Raw genomic sequence first — 23,144 nt, 5'->3', positions numbered from 1 at the left:
CACTGCAAGGGTTGAACTAGTTGACTTCCAACTCTGCAATTCTGTAATTCTACTTCTGGGAATATGGAGGAGCAAGCCGTTACGACTATCTCTGACAACAGCAGTTTGGGGCACTCAGTGGTCCATAGCTGAGATGCATTGATGTTGCTATGCTACTCCATTTCAGTTTATATTTTATTTTTCTGCCTTCAGTAAAAACAGTGCTAGAAAAATGCAACCTGTGCTGCTGATAGACTCATGCAACACGTTGGCAATTAATATACACAGAACAACAATTATACATACTTTATCAACCTTTGGAGAAAAATACAAAACATTAAACAAAGCCAGAGAGACTTGCGAACTACCCAGCCTAAAATAAACTTATAATGTCTGGTTTCAATGGATTTTTCAAATGCTTAACTCAAGTCTTTAAATAAGTTCATGAAGATACCAACTAAAGGTAAGTTTAATGATATTCACAATACCGAGAGATTCTAGTAGAGTTGGAAAAGGTAAAGGTAAAGGGACTCCTGACCATTAGGTCCAGTCGTGGCCGACTCTGGGGTTGTGGTGCTCATCTCGCTTTATTGGCCGAGGGAGCCAGCATACACCTTCCGGGTCATGGGGCCAGCATGACTAAGCCACTTCTGGCAAACCAGAGCAGCGCACGGAAATGCCGTTTACCTTCCCGCCAGAGTGGTACCTATTTATCTACTTGCACTTTGACGTGCTTTTGAACTGCTAGGTTGGCAGGAGCTGGGACTGAGTAACGGGAGCTCACCCCGTGACAGGGATTCTAACCACCGACCTTCTGATTGGCAAGTCCTAGGCTCTGTGGTTTAACCCACAGTGCCACCCGTGTCCCAGTAGTTGTAGATAGATGTTAATAAAGTTGTAGACAATGAAGTTGTAGACGACAGGGTGCCGGCGTTTTGCACCTGTTTTGCCCTGGCAGTCCAAGTAATCAAGAGGCCGCTGTCCGCCCCCGATGGGGCCCTTAAACTGGGGCTTGCAGGTAGCTCACTCCCCAGGTAGTTTTCCGGGCTTCTTCAGTGGTCTAATCTCAAAGTCTTGATACGTATATTGATAATCTTATACAGAATACTCTTTATTGTCTTAAGCTTGAGACTGATTTGCTTAGACTGAGTTAAGCATTTGAAAAATCTATTGAAACCAGACATTATAAGTTCATTTTAGGCTGGGTAGTTCGCAAGTCATTGTGGCTTTGTTTAATGTTTTGTATTTTTCTCAGAAGGTTGATATAGTATGTATAATTATTGTTCAGTAAAAACAGGGCAGCTCTGGTTTCTCTCATAGCCTTTCTGTGCCTGCAAATGTGGGGGTTAAAATAACCCTGAAGAGGATTAAGAGTAATCGGCGCTAAGCTTCCTGTTGAATTTCTCCTAGAAGCTCTTAAGGTCACTGCAGCAGCTGTGTCCTGTGGACGAAAAACATACCAATGTTTCAACCAACCTCTTAAAGTTGCACATAATGGCTCCACTCCAGATACATGGTTACACGCAGCAACATGTCCACTGCTTGGGAAAAGAGGCTTGGAGGTGTGTATTCTCATCTGCATTGCAAATGCAAACTCGTAAGCCACACCTACAGTGGCTGGGGCAACCCAGCCAGATGGGCGAGGTATTAAATAATAAAATCATGATTATCATTATTAGTGCAAATGGGGATGCTGTCTTGAGACCCTGTGTGCAAATTGACACGCACAATGCGCCTCCAGAGCCAGTAGGAGCATCTCTGGGCAGAAACTGCTTCTGTACTTGGATCTCCTGGCCTTGGTCACAAATATTGCAAAAGTGAGTTTGGAGTTGATTTTTTCGGTGTCTTCATTCGTATGGCAAATCAACATGTCTTGCATTTGAAGTGGGCATCATCGCTTCCCATGGAAAAGAATCTTGGTTAAAAATTAACCTTTTTTAGAAATTTATCCAATAGACAGAACAAACTATTTTTGCCTATTGGTGAAACAAAAAAACTTGGAACTACATTGTATGAGGCTTTTAATTTCAGAAGTTTGCACCAAAGTGTTGAAAATTTAACTGCCTTTGCTGGAAGAAAAATAAACCGGTAACTAAGAAGATTTGTTTTTAAGTTGTTTATTCCATTTACGCACCTGGTTTTTTTTTGTTTGTTTCTTTTTACAAACTAGTCTCTTCGCACACTCGAGAAGGAATATTATAATGTCTGTCATCTTCAGTTATAAGGGTTACAACTGGCCAGGCCTCTTCTGGGTCGTTGGGGTAAAGAGTGATGAATTCATCTGTGTTGTACTTATAGAGTCGATAGACCTGGATGGTGTGTTGCAAGGCGTAAGCCAGGAGAAACATCTCCACCTAGGTATCGAGGGGAGAAAGTGAAAAAAACTTGCCTGCGTTATTTAAAAAGACAAATAACCGATTTGGCCAAATGCATTCTGGAAATGTATTCTGGGATGCGGGTGGCGCTGTGGGTTTAACCACAGAGCCTAGGACTTGCCGATCAGAAGGTCGGCGGTTCGAATCCCTGCGACGGGGTGAGCTCCCGTTGCTCGGTCCCTGCTCCTGCCCACCTAGCAGTTCGAAACACGTCAAGTGCAAGTAGATAAATAGGTACTGCTCCGGCGGGAAGGTAAACGGCATTTCCGTGCGCTGCTCTGGTTTGCCAGAAGAGGCTTAGTCATGCTGGCCACATGACCCGGAAGCTGTACGCCAGCTCCCTCGGCCAATAAAGTGAGATGAGCGCTGAAACCCCAGAGTCAGCCATGACTGGACCTAATGGTCAGGGGCCCCTTTACCTTTACCTTTAATATACAGTGGTGCCTCGCAAGACGAAATTAATTCGTTCTGCGAGTTTTTTCATCTTGTGAATTTTTCGTCTTGCGAAGCACGGTTTCCCATAGGAAATGCATTGACGGTTTCCCATAGGAATGCATTGACGGTTTTAAGAAAAAGGCACAAGACGTTTTTGTCTTGCGAAGCAAGCCCATAGGGAAATTCGTCTTGCGAAGCAACTCAAAAAACAAAAAACTCTTTCGTCTTGCGAGTTTTTCGTCTTGTGAGGCATTCGTCTTGCAAGGTACCACTGTATGATATAAACTCATGACATGCAAAGCGAGATTCGTCAAGCCTTTATTTGTTACAATTGTGATGATTATGGCATAATTTGTTATAATTGTGATGATTATGGCTGATGAATATTCTGATATTCTAATTTTTTTGAGTTTCACCTGTAGTTATATACTCAGAGGGAAATGTCAGTCTAAGCACTGGATTTGTTTTTTCAGTGATCCATACAGCTGGCAAGGACCTTAGAGGTCTTCTGGTCCAATCCCCCTTCTCAGTGCAGGATGCAACCTTCAGCATCCCTGACCGATAGCCGGCCAACCGCTGCTTAAGGAGAACGCCGAAAGGAGAGAGGAAATTGCAAGGCCACAGATTTCGGTTATGCATTAGGAGAAACATCAAAGTCATTCTCTTGAGAATTTTCTTGAGATTCTCTTGAGGTTCCCTGCTACTTTGCTTGGCAGGTCCTGCTTGGGCCTATACAGGTTGAGTTCTGGACTGCACCAAATCAACATCTGCTTCCCCTGCTCCTAATGAACAGCAGGGAATGAATGTATATCTGAAGGAGCGTCTCCACCCCCATCGTTCTGTCCAGACACTGAGGTCCAACTCCGAGGGCCTTCTGGCGGTTCTCTCACTGCGAGAGGCCAAGTTACAGGGAACCAGGCAGAGGGCCTTCTCGGTAGTGGCGCCCGCCCTGTGGAACGCCCTCCCATCAGATGTCAAAGCGATAAACAACTACCTGACATTCAGAAGACATCTGAAGGCAGCCCTGTTCAGGGAAGTTTTTAATATGTGACATTTTAGTGTATTTTTCATCTTTGTTGGAAGCCGCCCAGAGTGGCTGGGGAAAACCAGCCAGATGGACGGGGTACAAATAATAAATTATTACTATTACTATTATTATTATTATTATTATTAGATCCGATTTCGGTTGAAAGTGAGGAACTTACTTGTTCAAGGCCTCCCGTGTGACCGAGTTGATTCAAGTGGTTTTCCATCAGCTGTGAAGGATTGCTGGATGTGTCCCGGGCAAAGAGAAGCCAGGCAAAAACGGGGACCTCCTTTCCCTTCTCGTTGTCTTCGTACAAATGGATTGCCGTATTGAGCATGAGAAATTTCACAGCTTCGTAGAGTTTGTATTCATCCTCCTCACTTCTAAAAAGCTCATCGCAAGCCGCTTGCCTCTCAGCGAAGGCCTTCATTTCACTCATACGTTTCCACTGGAAAGGCAAACACACGAATGAATGGAATGCAAGAATAACTGGAAATAAAAGTCCAATGCAAACAACGCTAAAGAATGCATACAGCATCCCTTCTGGACAGCTTGGAGTCAGATCTCTAAAACCATCAGTGAAAGCTTTTATCCAGAAAGGTAAAGGGACCCCTGACCATTAGGTCCAGTCGTGACCGACTCTGGGGTTGCGGTGCTCATCTCGCTTTACTGGCGAAGGGAGCTGGTGTACAACTTTCGGGTCATGTGGCCAGCAGGACTAAGCCGCTTCTGGCGAACCAGAGCAGCGCACGGAAACACCATTTACCTTCTCGCCCGAGTGGTACCTATTTATCTACTTCACTTTGACATGCTTTCGGACCGCTAGGTTGGTAGGAGAAGGGACCGAGCAACGGGAGCTCACCCCGTCACAGGGATTCGAACACAGGGGTTCCCCTCAATCAGAGGAACTCTACAGCACGTGCAGAAATTGCCGCCTTGATCATTGGACGGCCGTCTAGTCCCCAGCTAATTCCAATCTCCCAATTGCTTGTTTTAAATAGTTAGAAATGTGGAATTGACAGTAAGGTGAGCTAAGAATGAACAATTTGTCAAACCTTGCTTTTTAGTAGCATTAAACAGTCTTTAATTTCATCCACCAAGTTTTCAGCTTTGCTGGTCCATTTTTGCCTCAGCTGCCATTGCGCAATCCAGCCGTATTTCTCCATCAGTTTCTCCGGGAGCTACAATTTTCAGAAGATAAAAGTTAATCTTTACCAGAAATTCGACAAGGCAACTCATTATCTAGTGATATGTTTTTATTTAATCAGGGCATCTAATTCCTGCTGGCCAGAGGTTCTTTGACCAGAATGGGAACTTTAGAATACTGCACAATGAGAAAGAAAACTTGTGTCGTGTGCCTTTTGCTTTTGTGTTTTCTCCTCTGAATGCACAGGTATTTGTTAAAAAATAATTTGTGGCAGGCAAACAAGCCTATACAAATACCTGCTAAGCAAAAGCTACCATCGTTTTGGTCTATCAAGAGACGTGTTGGAAGTTGGCGACCTACCAACATCATGTCCTCTCTCTTCAGCCAGTCAGGAAGATGAACAGCTTGGCTAAGGGCTTGAAACAGCGTTGCTCTGACGGCGCAATAGTTATCCCCTCGCACTCTCCTTATCGAAATAAATTTCTGTGAAACCGCTTCGTAGCCCTGTGTGAAGAACAAAAAACTACTATTAGATGCACACACCCAAACAAAATAAATAAATCAAAAGCTTCACGTGCAGGAGCCCAATATGAGGCCTGGTTTATAGAAGCATCACTCCAGAATTTGAAATCTCAATAGGGTTGCAGTCCCTCAGATGACGAAGCACACACTGTGATTCTATCTGGAGAGACCAGGCCACAGTAACCCATGCCCTCATTTCATTTAGGCTTGACTACACCAACAATAACAATAATTTATTATTTATACCCCACCCATCTGGCTGGGTTTCCCCAGCCACTCTGGGTGGCTTCCAACAGAACACTAAAATACAATAACCTATTAAACATTAAAAGCTTCCCTAAACAGGGCTGCCTTCAGGTGTCTTCTGAAAGTTTGGTAGTTGTTTTTCTCTTTGACATCTGGTGGGAGGGTGTTCCACAGGGCGGGTGACACTACCGAGAAGGCCCTCTGCCTGGTTCCCTGTAACTTGGCTTCTCGTAGCGAGGGAACCGCCAGAAGGCCCTCGGCACTGGACCTCAGTGTCCGGGCAGAACGATGGAGGTGGAGATGCTCCTTCAGGTATACTGGACCGAGGCCATTTAGGGCTTTAAAGGTCAGCACCAACACTTTGAATTGTGCTCGGAAACGTACTGGGAGCCTGTGTAGGTCTTTCAAGACCAGTGTTATATGGTCTTGGCTGCTGCTCCCGTCACCAGTCTAGCTGCTGCATTCTGACTTATTTGTAGTTTCCGGGTCACCTTCAAAGGTAGCCCCACGTAGAGAGCATTGCAGTAGTCCAAGCAAGAGATAACCAGAGCATGTACCACTCTGGCGAGACAGTCTACTATGATGTGTTCTACATGGGGCTGCCTTTAATGATGGCCCAGAAACACACAATGGTTCAGAATGAGGTCACTGAAACATGCTGGCTTTAATCTTTCAAAAAGAGATGGGAAGAGGATAAGGATGCCAAATTCAAGAAGTGTGCTCCCAGTTCTTCCTTTTGAATTTGGCGCCAAAGCTTAACTTGTCCAGCGTTTGAGATCATGGCCCTATCGTCCAAATGGGAAAGCCCAAAACAGCATGGGTCAGATTTATTTGAAGGATACATATGCTATAATGTTATTGCTTTAGTTACCGTATTTTTCGCTCTATAAGACGCACCAGACCACAAGACGCACCTAGTTTTTGGAGGAGGAAAACAAGAAAAAAAGTATTCTGAATCTCAGAAGCCAGAACAGCAAGAGGGATCGCTGCGCAGTGAAAGCAGCAATCCCTTTTGCTGTCCTGGCTTCTGGGATATCTGCGCAGCCTGCATTCGCTCCATAAAACGCACATACATTTCCCCTTACTTTTTAGGAGGGAAAAAGTGAGTCTTATAGAGCAAAAAATACGGTAAATAAGTTGTTTAAATTGTTATTAAGGAAATGATTGTTTTTCTCCTTCCAATAAAGTACAGCAGAAAAGTTGCCCAAGTATAAACAGTTAACTTATTAAACCTCATAATAATTTCATAATTACTTGTCTACGTATTTCTAACAGTATAACAAAATCAGTAATTTCTGATATAACTGTAAAAACTACTCTGAAAATTTATGATTCCAAAAATGAAACCCTCATCTGGTTGTAAATATTAAGGTTATACAGTGGTGCCTCGCAAGACGAAAAGAATCCGTTCCGCGAGTCTTTTCGTCTTGCGGTTTTTTCGTCTTGCGAAGCAAGCCCATTGGCGGATTAGCGCTATTAGCGCTATTGACAGTTTAAGGGCTAAAAACGGCTTTTTAAGGCTTAAGGGATTAGCGGTTTTGCTGCTAAAATGCTTTTAGCAGCTTAGCGCTTCAGATAAAGGGGCTTTGGAGCGAAAAACCCCCTCAAAATTTTTCGTCAATTTTCGTCTTGCGAAGCAAGCCCATAGGGAAATTCGTCTTGCGAAGCGCCTCTGAAAACGGAAAACCCTTTCGTCTTGCGGGTTTTCCATCTTGCGAGGCATTCATCTTGCGGGGCACCACTGTATTCCAAAAACGAAACCCACATCTGGTTGTAAATATTATACCAGCAAGAATGAGTCTTTCTGTAAAAAGATGATTTAAATCAAGTCTTACTGACTTAGTGATTTTAAATCAAATCCACCCTGCTACCAGGTAGGATTTTGTTGTATACAAGCCTATGGACTATTGCAAGAAAATGAGATCAGACCTTCCTTATACATTTGGCCTGTGAGGTGGTTCCTCTCCATTCTTTTTGACAATAATCCATGATGCCAACTTCTGGTTCAACACTTAGCTTATTTTCTGGAAAATCTGAATTGCAATTAGGAAAAAAGAATCCATTTTAGTGGGGGAAAGTCAAAAGAAGCACAGTTCTTGTCTGCATTACCAAAAAAAAAAAAAAAAAAGGCAATCTGTATATACATTTATGGAAATTGCAGGCCTCTTTGGCTGCAAGAGCCCTGAGCCTGGGTGAAGGGCACTCAGGAAGCTTATCAGCTTCGGTACAAACTACTTAAACTTCTTCAATCTATTCCGTTTTGACATTTAATCAAGTCTTCTCTAAAGAGCTCACGCTTATTTCTGACAAGCAAAAGGAGTGTCTCACAGGTGGGTCCAGGACTAGTGGGGTGTGGGGCAAGACTTGCAGGGAAATCTTCCTTGAAAATAAATAAGTCGAGATGAAGGACTGCCCACCCACACTGCTCTTGTCCCTTGTAGGATATTCTGGTCTAATATTTGCTTCCTCCAACATAAAGCCTGGCTTGACATGCCTAGCTTTGTTGGGATTGCGTGGAAAGGCTAATCGCAGTCTTTCTGCGATACCTGGTTTTCAACATCGTGATGTATCACCAGCGAAACATTATCATAATAAATAACAAGATGAAAGATGAAAAAATCTTTTTAAATAATTCCAGTGGCACCTTAAAGATCAACTAAATATAAGCTTTCAAGGTATGTGCTTTCGTATGTAATACACACTTAATCAGAGGAGAGGAAGTGTGTATTACATTTGAAAGCTCATACCTTGAAAGCTTTTATTTATGTTTTTTTCACACTACCACTAAATATAATTAAGAAATAAAAATTACATACATCAATATTTAGTTTGTTATTTACCGTCTTATTTCCTCCCAAACATTGCATACAAAAACAAACATATGTGCAGACACCCGAACACAAAATGATAATAATGAAAGTAAATATTTTCCCCCCTTTTGTCTTCCAAAAACTTTTCTTCAACTTTGACTTCCTGTCAAGTCCCTTTGCATATATTTTATCTTACATTTGAATGTACACAAAACAATAAACCTTTCTATATGATTTTTCCAATACATTCTGAAAACATAATAAATCCTTAATTGTTGTCCACCTCCTTTTAGTTCCTTTATCACTCGAATGCTAGCACGGAGTCAAAACTATTATTGTATTTTTGAACATATCTTCTATAACCATCCCATAGTTGATCTTTAAGGTGCCACTGTAATTACTAAAAATATGTTTTTCATTTTTCATCTTGTTATTTATTATGACTATGACAGGTCAACACAGCTATCCACCTGAATCAGCAGCTAAACACTGGAATATATAGTGATATATCACAATGTCTGAAAAAAGGGTGGAGTTATGCAGGAGGCTGGCTTCACAGTTTCCCCCACATTGTGATTTTTGCATAGCGTGCGTGCACACTCACACACCATGATTTGTAATAGATTGGCAGGTCAAAAATCATGAAAACAATATCATGATACGGACTTCAAACCGATTTTAGATGAAATATCGCCCAGCCCTAACACACATCATGATTTGCAATATATTGCCAGATCAAAAGCTATGAAACCGATACAGTGGAACCTCTGTGGTCGAATATAACCCGTTCCAGAACACTGTTCGACTTCCGAAAAGTTCAACAACTGAGGCGCAACGGGTGGTTGGCAATTTCAATGGAGAAAATGGAGAAACTTGTCTCAGAAGCCGTTCGACTTCTGAGGCGCGTTTGAAAACGGAACCATTCACTTCCAGGTTTTCAGCGTTCGGGTTCCGAATCGTTCGGCTTCCGAGACGCTTGAAAACCGAGGTTCCACTGTATCACGATATGGACGTTTAAACCGGTACTGGGTGATATATTGATATATCACCCAGTTCTACTCTAGGAGGCAGCAATAGACTACCGCTGGGAATGAGGTTGTGTTTGGGGTGAAACTCATTTTGCTGCAAGGTGTTAAGGTGGGGGCAGTCAAGGCTCCGGTCCCACTGCCCCCCAAGTCCTGAAGCTATAGGTTCTGTGATTTCCTCTGGGGTTGGCAGGTGGCAGGCAGCTCCCCTCTGAGGGCAACGCTCACAGAGAGGCTGCTGACTTCTACTTTACACAGAATTCAACTAATATATCATGCTCTATATGCGTAGCACTGAAATGTACCTGAGGAGCCTGTCCCACAAACAAGCAATACTTTTTCTCTCTCTATTTCTTCCGCATCACGGTACATGTCCTCCTCGCTGCAAGAACATCAATACACACTTCACATAATGGCAAAGGGCTAATCCGTAGACATTTCTTTGAGTTAACTCCGGAGTGGGGAACCTTCGGCCCAGGGACAGGGTGTGGCCTTTAAGACCTCACTAATTGGCCCTTGGCACCACCATTCTAGAATTATGATCATGGCTCTTGGTTGCATAAATGAGGAAAGTACAGTATAGAAAACTCCGGATTTTGTGTGAGTGGAAAGCAGCCTTTTGGCTAGAGTCGCACCTATTGCTCCGCCCACTTTTGGTTCTGGCCCTGCCCACCGCTATCATACTGTCCCCAGGAGACTCCCTAAAAGCCAGTGTCAACCTTGGGCTGAGAAAGATTTCCCATTCCTGGAGTAAATAGCTATTAATAAGAAACAAGGTTGTTTTCAGCGATTTTGGGTTGTATCCAACGAAGTCGTCGTATGAGCAGGACACTATCTGCAAGCACAACAGAACTCTGCCTCCCCTCTCATCCTCTCCGTCTTCCCTCAAAAAAAGAAGACAAGCTTTGTTCCTTCAAGCCTCCGGACCAGATTTGGGTGTGGAGAGTCAGGAGCAAAAAAGAAGTTTCCTTAATAATTTTGTTAGCTCCAGTCACGCTGTGCAGCTTCCCTATACAGTCGTACCTTGGTTCTCGAACTGAATCCGTTCTGGGAGTCCGTTCGACTCCCGAAACTGTTTGAAAACCAAGGCACAGCTTCCAATTGGTGACCGGAGCTTCCTGCAGTCAAACCGAACCTGTGTCGGACCTTCGGCTTCCAAAAAAAAGTTCGCAAACTTACTTCCGGGTTTGCAACGTTTGGGAGCCGATTTGTTCCTCAACTAAGCCATTTGAGAACCAAGGTATGACTGTACAGGGCTGCCCTCAGATGTCTTCTAAAGTTTACATAATTACTTATTTCCTTGACAACTGTTAGGAGGGCGTTCCACTAGGTGGAAAATGTTCCCTGTTCCCTCGCTTCTCGCAGTGAGGGAACTGCCAGAAGGCCCTCGGAGCTGGACCTCAGTGCTCATGGGATTCTACCTGCTCACACAATGACTTGGCTGGAGTCAATCAAATGGGCTTCAACTGTACATTCATTTGAGTAACAGTAAAAAAGAAAAAACTTTAAAAGTTGCAAATACTCCAAAAAGAAGTCAAAAGCAAGTAATAATGAAGACACACCTTTTCTTAAGATCTTAAGGTCTCTAACAGTATCAGATTGTTGCCTCCCAGATTTAGAATGCATTTTGTTGGTGATGGCAAAACCTTTGGAATCATAAAAGAAGGGAAATAAAAAAATCACATTATATTCAAAAAGCAGTCTAACAAAGCTTCTGCTACATTAAAACAAAAAACAAACCCACACATGTAATCTTGTGTTCAGATAATTGGGAGTAACATCCTTCTGAAGGCTTAATTTGAAGGCAATCAGCATAAGGTTACATCACATCAAGGTCATCACATCTAGGACACATTATGGCCCGCATCCTAAGAGACTCAGGTACCCGCCTAAAGTTGTGGACTGTCCCCCAAGTGAGACACATCTGTCTCCACCATTATTAACTTTCAGGAGGAATTCAAAAACATTCATGTTTATTCAGGCTTTTAGGTGGCTGAATTGAAATGGAAATTGAAATTGGAGACAATAGTTAGAGCTGCCATATTTCAAAAAGTGAAAATTCGGACACATAAGTTGTTGAGCTATTTTAGGCCAGGTTGTTGAATATGATCCCCTGCTAAATTTGCCTGTTTGCCCTCGGACGAAGAAATGACCAGTCCATAATTTTAATGGTAGGTTTATTGTAGCTGTGAGAGACAGAATAACAACAGAAAAAAACCCTGGAAACCCAGAAGACAAAAGTCAGATATTGATGTCCGTTATAAAGAATGAAATAAGTATTTGATCCCCTATCTTCGTCAGGGGGCAAGCGGGCAAATTTAGCAGGGGAACAAATACTTTCCCCCCTTCACTGCAGCTATTAATGATAAATTAACATGAGCCATTAAGGTAAGAAAGGGAATACGCAGGAGAAATAATTCTCAGGAGATATGGAAGGTGTGTTTGTAGAATATGTACTGTTAAAATGGAAAGGGGTCAAACCATCGCAAGAGGTGTTGAAAATTTGGGAGGTTGAATAGTTGCGATGGAATGGAATAAAATAAATAAAATAAATAAAAGTGGGATATAAATTAAGAAGAAATACAATAGATCAGGCTTCCTCAACCTTGGCCCTCCAGATGTTTTTGGCCTACAACTCCCATGATCCCTAGCTAGCAGGACCAGTGGTCAGGGAGGATGGGAAAGGTAGTCTCAAAACATCTGGAGGGCCAAGGTTGAGGAAGCCTGGGTTAGATCCAGAGCGGATCTTCCAGGAGCCCTTTTCTGTGAGCAGAAAGAGTTTTTCCAACTTAACACAAGAAAAGAGAACTAGCAATGTACATCCGTATAGTTAAAGCTACAGTTTTCCCAGTAGTAATGAATGGAAGCGAGAGCTGGACCATAAAGAAGGCCGATCGCCAAAGAATTGATGCTTTTGAATTATGGTGCTGGAGGAGACTCTTGAGAGTCCCACGGACTGCAAGAAGATCTAACCTCTCCATTCTGAAGGAAATCAGCCCTGAGTGCTCACTGGAAGGACAGATCCTGAAGCTGAGGCTCCAATACTTTGGCCACCTCATGAGAAGAGAAGACTCCCTGGAAAAGACCCTGATGTTGGGAAAGATGGACGGCACAAGGAGAAGAGGATGACAGAGGACGAGATGGTTGGACAGTGTTTTCGAAGCTACCAGCATGAGTCTGACCAAACTGCGGGAGGCAGTGGAAGACAGAAGTGCCTGGCATGCTCTGGTCCATGGGGTCACGAAGAGTCGGACACGACTAAACGACTAAACAACAACAACAAGGTGCATCCACTAGCTTCCGCAATCTCTGGTCTATACTTGTGCTAAGCCCATCTGGTATTTGTAGCTCTTCTCCTGGTGCTTGTGCAACACTCCAGAGAATCATGCCACCGCGGGATTTTCTTTTGCTTCTGCGACTCTGGATCCAACCCGATAGTTTGACTAATTCAGGTGGTGGCTGTTCTGAAGGAGAGTGTCCCAACACCAGAAAGAGGTTGCTATCGCAGGAATCTAACCCCAAAATTAATCTCAGAAGTACTTACTGTGGCCGGGGGAGCAAACAGCAAGGAAGCTGGAGGAGCAGGTACATCATCGCCATCAAAATGCATGCTAAGTCATCCTACTGGGCAGGAGAAGACAGCAATCCGTGACGGACAGAGACTTGAAAAACAAAGGTAGCTTTTAGGTCCTGGTATTTGGCTTATTTGTCCAACAGCCTCGGCCTCTAAAACGACACCTCTCCTTTCAACGAAAGAAGCCTTGGACAGTTGGAAACACTGTATGCTTTTGTCAGAATTTTGTTCGCCTCATCTGATTTGTTTAAAAGCCCTGGACAAGCTGCCAAGTATGGGGGCAATTTCCATGGGAGCTAGATCTTCCTCAGAAGATGGAGGAAGAACTGTGAGGGGGGAGACTCCATCAGGCAAGGCCTCCTTCCACCTGCCTTGCCCCACCCCCTGGTCCTGGGTCTCCTCATAAGGAAGCTGTGCCTGGAGGAAGAACTGTGAGGGGGGAGACTCCATCAGGCAAGGCCTCCTTCCACCTGCCTTACTCCACCCTCCAGTCTCTGCTTCTTATTTTGTATTGTATTATGTTGTGCACTGTGGTTTGCTATTGTTTTATTGATTGGAGTTTAGAAATTACTTATTGTAATTGTTGAGTGGATTTCTGTTTAATTTTGAAATGCTGATATTTAATATTATTTAATATTATTTTACTGAATGTTGAATGTTATTTTATTTGCATATTGTATATTGTATTATGCATATTGTCTTATTTATATGATGTTAGCCGCTCTGAGCCTGGCTTTGGCAGGGGAGAGCGGGATACAAATAAAATTTATTATTATTATTATTATTATTATTATTATTATTATTATTATTATTATTATCTGTTAGGATGAATGGATCCAGCGGATCTCCATTTCCCATCCTCGGCTCAGCTGTATCTACAGAGCATCTCCCCCATCCTTGCTGAGCCAAGTTCAGTGGATCTTAAAGGGAGAGGGGACTTAGGTTGGATCCCAAACCTGTTCAAACTCAGTCATATGTCCTGGCAACCCAGTATAAATTAAGCCAGCAATGCAGTACAGCGGTATCTTGTTTCTCAATCGCCTTGGTATTCAAACAACTTGGAACCCAAACACTGCAAACCCAGAAGTAAATGTTATGGTTTGTGAACTTTTTTCGGAAGCTGAACATACTCTGTTTTGAATGTTGTGCTTCTGACTTGAGTGCCACACTTCTGTTTTGAGTGTTACGCTGAGGTCTGTCTGCTTTTGCTACTTGCTTTGCGTTTTTGTTTTTGCAGCATTTTTGTTTTGTTTTTGTGACTGTGTGGAACCCAGTTCAGCTACTAATTGATTGTGTGACTGCAGTACATTGTTTATTGCTTTCATTTTATGGATCAATGGTCTCGTTAAAATAGTAAAATTAATGTTTTAAGGGTTATTTTTAAAAATCTGGAACGGATTAATCCATTTTGAATTACATTCTATGGGAAAGCGCACCTCGGTTTTGGAACGCTTTGGTTTTGGAACGGACTTCTGGAATGGATTAAGTTTGAGAACCAAGGTACCACTGTATTTTAAAGGCTTGTTTCCCTTTCTGCCAGGCATAGGCAGACAAGCAGCAGCTCCACTGCTGAATGGAGCTAGGGTTGTGTAACTTTATGCTGGCTGACTTACACCAGCTTGCTTTTCGCCAGCTTCCTGCACATAGGGCTCGACCCCTTGGTCTTTCCACACCCTGGAAGTGAAATGGGTACAACGTTGCTCTAAAAAGGTGCCAATTGTTCTGCCTGGGGTACTAGGTCGTGCCATTTTAGGGGGTGAAGCTTAATTTTTGTACATTTCTTCAGTGAGGGGTATTAACAATCCGTTTGGGGGTATGAGGAAACTTGCTATTGTTTTTGTGACTGGACAATATTTAGCTTGGCAAGTCTACACTTGAACTGCTTCTGCTCAAATGGTTACTCTGTTTGCTATTCACATAAAGGTAAAGGTTAAGGACCCCTGGCAGTTCAGTCCAGTCACAAACGGCCTTGGGGTTGCGCCGTTCATCTTGCTTTACTGGCCGAGGAAGCCGACGTTTGTGCGCAGGCAGTTTTTCTGGGTCATGTGGCCAGCATGACTAAGCTGCCTCTGGTGAAACCAGAGCAGCGCACAGAAACGCCGTTTACTTTCCCGCAGCAGGAGTACCTATTTAGCATCTCAAATGCCCAACTGGATTCTACATGGGCAGAAGTTTTCGTTACATCAGATTTCTAACCTCTGCGGTAAAATTGGCCACCAAACAATGGAAAATACTTAAGCCCCCTTTTAGTTGTTTTACATTTTAATATACAGTGGTGCCCCGCAAGACGAATGCCTCGCAAGACGGAAAACCTGCTAGACGAAAGGGTTTTCCGTTTTTCGATGCGCTTCGCAGGACGAATTTCCCTATGGGCTTGCTTCGCAAGACGAAAATGTCTTGCGAGTCTTGAGATTTTTTTTCGCTCCCCACCCCCTTTTTCTAAGCCGCTAAACCGCTAATAGCCTTTTAGCAGCTAATCCGCTAATCCCTTAAGCCTTTAATAGCCGCTAATAGCCGCTAAACAGCTAATAGCGCTAATCCGCTAATAGGGTTGCTTCGCAAGATGAAAAAACCGCTAGACGAAGAGACTCGCGGAACGAATTAATTTCGTCTTGCGAGGCACCATTGTACTACTTTATCTTTTACTAGGAATATTTGAGAGGTTTTGTACATAGGCTTGTAAGATTTGGCCTAGAAAGAGAGGCTGGGTAATCAGAACGTCTTGTTTCCCAAACAAAGGATCAAATCAGAATTTCAGGTTGGGTTCTTCATCCTGCAGTTACTTATTTTCTACAGGCACCAGAATACTTACCATGGTGATTGCAAGGTGAAACACCAAACAGGAAGATTTGCTGAAAATAAATGGGTTTACCCACTGGTCCCCCAATACAAAGAAACACTTTGAAAGAACAGGTGAACTGAGTTTGAAATTGTGATCAGGATTTGAAAGCAAAGCTTGAAATGGCCTAGCAATTCTAGATTAAAGCAGCAACCGGGTTAGCCTTAACCATGGTTAGTGCTGGTGCAGAAGTAAATATCAAAGGGTAGTTAAGGCAGACCATGCAAAAGAGAAGATTTGTGCTAGAAAAGGAAGGGGAAAGCCCATGTTTTTCCAAGCAAACTTTCTATTCGCAAAACACAGTTTGCAAGGACCACGTTTTGCATTTGTCTGAAGAACGAGCCCATCGCACATGGAAACTTGCTCATTCTTCCAATAAAATAACTTCTATTACCTATTTAGCATCTGGGAAAATATGGGAAAGTCAAGTCACAGGTCTGAAAAGGCTTCTTCAGCAAAACATTAATGACAAAAACTCACTAGTCTACAGACGATTCCATTGGGGAAGTGATGAGTGAGGCAGGCAGGTTTTCTTTACTTTTGTGAGAATTATCTTGGTGGGGTTGAGATACTTTTGAGACCTCTGTCTGGGTCCTCTTCGTACAATTGCCGCCATCTTCTTTGACGGTCAACGCAGGGCTCCCTTTGTAGCTCATGCTTGAACTCATGGAAGACATTTTGTCATGAGGAGTGCATTTTTCCTTTTTGTTTTTAGAAAACTGTATACCAAAAATACTTTTTTTCCGCTTCTCTTCTGCGGTAACGGAAGGACCAGTGGCCTTCCTCACCATTGGCTGTGACATCCCAGGGCTATGAGAAAAATATATGAAAAGCCTCTGTGAGGCTTAAAGGCTTATTCACTCTTACACAGTTCAAATAGTCCAAATGAGACATGAAGCAACATGGGATGAGGTGTCTGAATAATGAATCGAGCAAGCCTGATTTGCATAGCATCATTTCACATGATTAACTGAACTTGCATGTGGTCTTAATTCCCAGGTTTCTGACCAGATGTAGACATTGCATTTAGTCGGCAATATTCTTATAATGAAATCAATACGCATTTTTATCAGCCCTTTAAAGTAAAAAACCAGATAATGTGAACCGTAATTAATGTGGGCTTGTTTTTCACATATATTCCCTTTTCTCTTATCTTTCGGCATATGCAAAATTAACTCACTAACTACAAGTGGTAGAAGTTTGCTTCTTGAAGCAAAGAAAACGGGCATCTTCAATATTTCAGGAAGAGCTGTTTCTTCGCAAGTTACAGAGCAAAAAACCCAAGCTTGCCATTGAGCATAAACCCAAGAGGGATCTGCAACCAATCCCGGCTGCATGAGAATTGTCCTTGCACGATAAGCGTGCTGATCACATTTTTACAGAAAGTGCCCAGCCAATAATCTCAGTATTTTAGAAACCAAACCTCCACTCACCCCATTTTTTTTATTAATTATCCTAGCAATTTTCCCACCTCAAATGTTCACATTCTCTCTGTGCCTACAAAACATCTTTGCATCATCTCTCCTTGAAAGTTAATCAACAGTCAAGGGAAAAATGGCTGCATCTGCATGATACATTTAAAGCCATTATCATACCACTTTTAATTGCCCTGCTACCCCACAAAGAATCCTGGGAGCTGTAGTTTGTTAAATGTCCTGAAAGTTGTTAAAAAGGTAAAGGGACCGACTCTGGGGTTGCGGCGCTCATCTCGCTTTATTGGCCGAGGGAGCCGGTGAACAGCTTCCGGGTCATGTGGCCAGCATGACTAAGCCACTTCTGGCAAACCAGAGCAGCGCACGGAAACGCCGTTTACCTTCCCGCCACAGCGGTACCTATTTATCTACTTTCACTTTGACGTGCTTTCAAACTGCTAGGTTGGCAGGAGCAGGGACCATGGAGCGGGAGCTCACCCTGTTGCGGGGATTTGAACCGCCGACCTTCTGATCGGCAAGTCCTAGGCTCTGTAGTTTAACCCACAGCGCCACCCGCGTCCCTGAAAGTTGTTAGGAGACCCCTATTTAACCAACAGAGCTACAATTGGCACAGTGGTTTAGCAGTAAATATCTCTTTGGACTCACAGCTGTCCATGGAGGCGCAGGTTAATTCTCTGTCCAGGGCGGCTCTCTACCAGCTCCATCTGGTATGCAGGCTGAGACCCTACCTGCCTGTGGACTGTCTTGCCAGAGTGGTGCATGCTCTAGTTATCTCCCGCTTGAACTACTGCAATGCACTCTACGTGGGGCTACCTTTGAAGGTGACCCGGAAACTGCAATTAATCCAGAATGCGGCAGCTAGACTGGTGACTGGGAGTGGCCGCTGGGTCCACGTAACACCGGTCCTGAGAGATCTACATTGGCTCCCAGTACATTTCCGAGCACAATTCAAAGTGTTGGTGCTGACCTTTAAAGCCCTAAACAGCCTCAGTCCTGTATACCTGAAGGAGTGTCTCCACCCCCATCGTTCAGCCCGGACACTGAGGTCCAGCCCCAAGGGCCTTCTGGCGGTTCCCTCATTGCGAGAAGCCAACTTACAGGGAACCAGGCAGAGGGCCTTCTCGGTAGTGGCGCCCACCCTGTGGAACGTCCTCCCTTCAGATGTGAAGGAAATAAGCAGCTATCTTATCTTTAAGAGACATCTGAAGGTAGCCCTGTTTAGGGAAGTTTTTAATGCTGTATTGTTTTCAACACTTGATTGGAAGCCGTCCAGAGTGGCTGGGGAAACTCAGCCAGATGGGTGGGATATAAATAATATTATATTATTATTATTATTATTATTATTCCTAGGGAATGCTGACAACTGTAGCTCCTTCCCAATATTTTATATATTGTGAAGTAAGCACTCCTGTGTAGGAATTAGTGTTTCTCCGAACATGCATGTAATTGTATGTAATGAGGCTGACATATGTGCTAATTTAATTACAAAAGACCATCAGAACAATGTCTCACATCTTGCCTGTGCACAGCAAAACAGACGGCTTGCGGACAAGTAATTTTTTTTAATGGGAATTGATCATACACAAAGCAGAATTTACTCCTGCTGGGTGCAACACAACCAGAAATCAAATCACAGAATCACAGAATTGTAGAGTTGGAAGAGACCACAAGGATCATCTAGTCCAACCCTCTGCACTGCACGAATCCAATACTTTGGCCACCTCATGAGAAGAGAAGACTCCCTGGAAAAGACCCTGATGTTGGGAAAGATGGAGGGCACAAGGAGAAGGGGACGATGATCAAGATTATTTGCAGTTTTGCTATTTATGTAGCGCATGTGTGTTTGTGCGAGCCAGTCAGACAAACGGTACTTTATTCTCTCTGCACCGGCATTTTACAGAGAGGAGGGGAAGGAATTCAACTACGAAGCTTGTATGTGAAATATTCAAAATGTTCCTCTGTGTGTGTGTGTGTGTAGGGGCAGCTGGCAAAGGGAACAGATATGTGTATTTCTCAACTCTGAATTTTATCATCTTTTACTATGACAAAGAATGCATAAAACAGCTTAGATGGTACCCAAAGCAGTAACACACAAATCTATTTGGTCAAACAGAAACATAAGCAAATCCTCGGCTTTATTTTAAACCCTATTAATCCGCGGTTAACGAAAGCACTTACCTTTCTTGGGTGGCCTGGGTGCTACTTAGCTTAAATCGCTTAGTATTGTCTGTAAGAGTTGCAATGCCGGGGCTGGTGCAAACCTGCCTTTCCGGAACTGGTTTTGGCCCAGTCGGTTTGTTCTCATTTCCCTCAGCAGCAGCAAGGACAGTCCTTCTCCCATCCGGAGGCCTGCAAAGCTGTCCGTCCTTATCTGCACTCATCTCTGCAGGGCAGGAAAGCCTCTTTGAAGTTTCAAGCCACCGCTTTGGAGGAAGGGGAATCAGGAAAAGAGAGAGAGATCCATCAGAATTCGAGACCAGAAAGAGGAGTACCACCAAGATGAATGGAAGAAATTTAAGGATTATTTAGTTAAATGTGCTAAGATAATATAAGTAGAATTACTTGTGAGTACCAGATTGGCATAGGAGTTAAATATGTTAAATTGCATAACACTATGGATAGAAGTTCCTGCCAACCTAGCAGTTCGAAAGCACGTCCGGAACGAATTAAGTACGTAATCAGAGGTACCACTGTATTTATACCCCGCACATCTTACTGGGTTGCCCCAGCCACTGTGGGCAGCTTCCAACATATGTAAAAACATAATTAAACATTTTTTAAAAAACACTTCCCTATGCAAGATTGCCTTCAGATGGCTTGGAGGGGGTCGGATAACTCCATAAAGGTAAAGGGACCCCTGACCATTAAATCCAGTCATGACTGACTCTGGGGTTGCGGCGCTCATCTCGCTTTATTGGCTGAGGGAGCCGGTGTACAGCTTCCGGGTCATGTGGCCAGAATGACTAAGCCGCTTCTGGCGAACCAGAGCAGCGCACGGAAACGCCGTTTACCTTCCCGCCGGAGTGGTACCTATTGATCTACTTGCACTTTGACGTGCTTTTGAACTGCTAAGTTGGCAGGAGCAGGAACCGAGCAACGGGAGGTCACTCCGTCGCGGGGATTCGAACCGCCGACCTTCTGATCGGCAAGCCCTAGGCTCAGTGGTTTAACCCACAGGGCCACCCGTGTCCCATGGATAACTCCATACCCTCCAACATTTCTCCAATGAAAATAAGGACATCCTAAGCAGGGCTTTTTTTCAGCCGGAACACTCCGGGACTTTGTTCCGGAACCTGTCTGAGGGTTCCATCACCTCTCTGTGCCCATAATCATCCAGATGCTGTGGGCAGGTGGCACATTTTCTGTGTGGGGAGATTTGGATGGAGTTGGCATGTCACACGCTTTTTTCAGCGATTCTCTTCTCTTCCAAAAGAAGCTCAATAAGGGAGGCGCTACACGGCGCGTGTTATCAGCTCCCTAAAAATAGCCCAACCACTTTGATGGCTCCCTAAAAAAATAGCCCCCCCCCCTTGATGGCTCCCTAAAAAATAGCCCAACCCCTTTGATGGCTCCCTAAAAAATAGCCGAACCACTTTGATGGCTTCCAAAAAAATAGCCGAACCACTTTGATGGCTCCCTAAAAAAATAGCCCAACCACTTTGATGGTGCCCTAAAAAATAGCCCAATCCCTTTGATGGCTCCCTAAAAAAATAGCCCAACCCCTTTGATGGCGCCCTAAAAAATAGCCCAACCCCTTTGATGGCGCCCTAAAAAATAGCCCAACCACGTTGGCATCCTCTTGAAAGAAGCTCAACGACTTAGGGTTGTCCGTCCCCGAAAGCGGCGGTGGGAGTTCTTGCACCCCCTTTTTCTAGGGGGTGGAAAAAGCACTGCTCTTAACTGGGATCAAATCAGAAACCGGGACGTCTTCTCTAAATTAGGGGCGTCCCTGGAAAATTAGGGACACTTGGGAAAGGTCTGCAAACCTAAGCGAACCCAGCGGGGGTTGCTTCCAGGAAAGAGAGTTCGGGGCTGGGACGGTCCACAATCCTGATCAGGCACGCTTCTCCTTTGTGGTTTTACTCGGGAGTAAGCCTCGGCGGAATCAAGCCCAGCACAACAGCCGGGAGAGGGAGCCCCTGGAAGAGCCGATAGAGCCCGGTCGGGGTTCTATTGGGGCGGCGGCGGCGCTCCGCTTTCCGCCCAGCAGCTCTTTGGAAACCTCCGGGCAGATGCGCGCGGACAGGATCGGGCGCAGGGCGGGGCAATCGAATCTCTCGCCTTTTGCAGGGCGCAGCGGAAATAATAATAATAATAAGAAGAAGAAGATTTGAAATTACCTCGGTCGCAGCAGTGGTTTCATCATTCAATGTCCGGCTCTACTTTAAATATATATCTATATCTATCTACTGTTCCCTTTGCTTCCGCGTTTTCTCTATAAACTTACAAGTCAGCAGACTCACACGTGCCGAGCGAACTTCCGGGTACACCTACGAAGCCAAGTTCCGGGTTGAATTGCATTGCATTGATAAACTATAAATCTCCAACGGGTTGACTTCACCCCCTTCATGGTCTCCTGAGACAGTCGGATGCAGACAACAATGGCATATGTATTATTATATCGTGTAGAATGCATGTATTATTTTATACCATATTGCACATTTGTTTTTTTAAAAATTGTATTACTATAGATCAACATGCTGTGCTATATTATATAGAATTATATATATGATATATTTTATATCTTCTCCTTCGGCGGTCGCTCGTAGCCGAGTAAGATTGCCTTCCATGAATAAGGTCTTAATATTACATTACTGTATATATAATGTATATAATATGTGTGTGTGTATTACGCCAGGGGGAAATGCGGGGTATGAATAAATGAACAAATGTGTAACAATAAAATAATAATAATTATAATAGCAGTAGTAATATTAATATTAATAATAATAATAATAATAATAATAATAAATAAATAAAATTTAAACGAACCAAGAAGTTCCATCTCAGGCAGCACCGGTTGCTGTTCTCTACTTTTCGTACCTCTTTGGTGCTTCTTCCCCCTACTTCTCCCAGCCCCCGCCCCTTGGCCTTAAGCGCCAAAGCCGCAATTAATAGCCCTCCCACAATGCTTTGCGAGAGGAAGGGAAGGGGGTGGCCTTTGCCCTTGCCCAAGATGGCCGCTCCCTGTGTCTTTGGGGTCTGCTCTCCTCGCTGCCTTTGCAGAAGCGATCGAGGTCCTTAGTTAGCCGCGTTATTTTATTTTATTATTGTCTATTTTTATTTTATTTTATACCTGCAGAGAGGGAGAGAGGGCTGCATCAGGGGCGCCGCGCCTGCTTGCAACGGCGTGTTTTGGCAAATATTTACTGTATTTTCTTTCCGAGCGGGCAGGACACCCGCCCTTCCATAGCAGGGATATTGCAGCGAGGCTGCAGTCTTACGCACGCTTCAGTTGGGACAAGAAACAAACAAGGGCAAAGGTGTCCCTTAAATAACCTGACATTTCAGCATATTGCAAGCTTCCTTGTCCCTGGAGGGTCCTCTTTGCAAGGAGTAGGACTTCTGTAGGAAGCGGGTGCGCCCTGAGCCACCACCCGGCTTGCGCAAAAGGCCCAATAAAATCTGTGTCGCATGGTATGCAGTCGGGCTGGTCGCTCGTGGCAGGGGAAAAAAACCCCATAATATCTGGGGCAGGGCACAGACCTGGAGAGGAAGGCTTGCGACTTGCA

General features: G+C 44.0%; 1 protein-coding gene across 2 annotated transcripts; it reads right to left on the bottom strand.

The window, feature by feature from the left end:
* Positions 1–2,080: 2,080 nt before the first annotated feature.
* OTULIN (OTU deubiquitinase with linear linkage specificity) lies at positions 2,081–21,885 on the bottom strand. 2 transcript variants are annotated; one of them, XM_083449533.1, is made up of 9 exons: positions 21,753–21,885; positions 19,591–19,835; positions 16,460–16,789; positions 9,872–9,948; positions 7,661–7,764; positions 5,324–5,467; positions 4,872–4,997; positions 3,995–4,264; positions 2,081–2,333 (listed from the first exon to the last, which is right to left on the bottom strand). In XM_083449533.1, exons 2-9 carry the CDS (start codon positions 19,791–19,793, stop codon positions 2,139–2,141), a joined length of 1,449 nt encoding a protein of 482 aa, XP_083305659.1. In that variant the 5' UTR covers positions 19,794–19,835; positions 21,753–21,885; the 3' UTR covers positions 2,081–2,138. The 2 variants fall into 2 exon arrangements, with proteins under 2 accessions (XP_083305659.1, XP_083305660.1); XM_083449534.1 differs by lacking the exon at positions 16,460–16,789.
* Positions 21,886–23,144: the final 1,259 nt, after the last annotated feature.

This window comes from Podarcis tiliguerta (assembly GCF_965153285.1).
Source record: "Podarcis tiliguerta genome assembly, chromosome: 7".
NCBI classification, from domain to species: Eukaryota; Metazoa; Chordata; class Lepidosauria; order Squamata; family Lacertidae; genus Podarcis; species Podarcis tiliguerta.
This window is presented reverse-complemented; position numbering and strand designations above follow the sequence as displayed.

Excerpts from the sequence above, each read along its gene's own strand:
- OTULIN (XM_083449533.1), bottom strand. The coding sequence starts at position 19,793 with ATGAGTGCAGATAAGGACGGACAGCTTTGCAGGCCTCCGGATGGGAGA. Across the intron at positions 16,790-19,590 it reads ACCCAGGCCACCCAAGAAAG|CCCTGGGATGTCACAGCCAA; the intron begins GTAAGTGCTTTC and ends TTTTTCTCATAG. Across the intron at positions 4,265-4,871 it reads TAATGCTACTAAAAAGCAAG|TGGAAACGTATGAGTGAAAT; the intron begins GTTTGACAAATT and ends TTGCCTTTCCAG.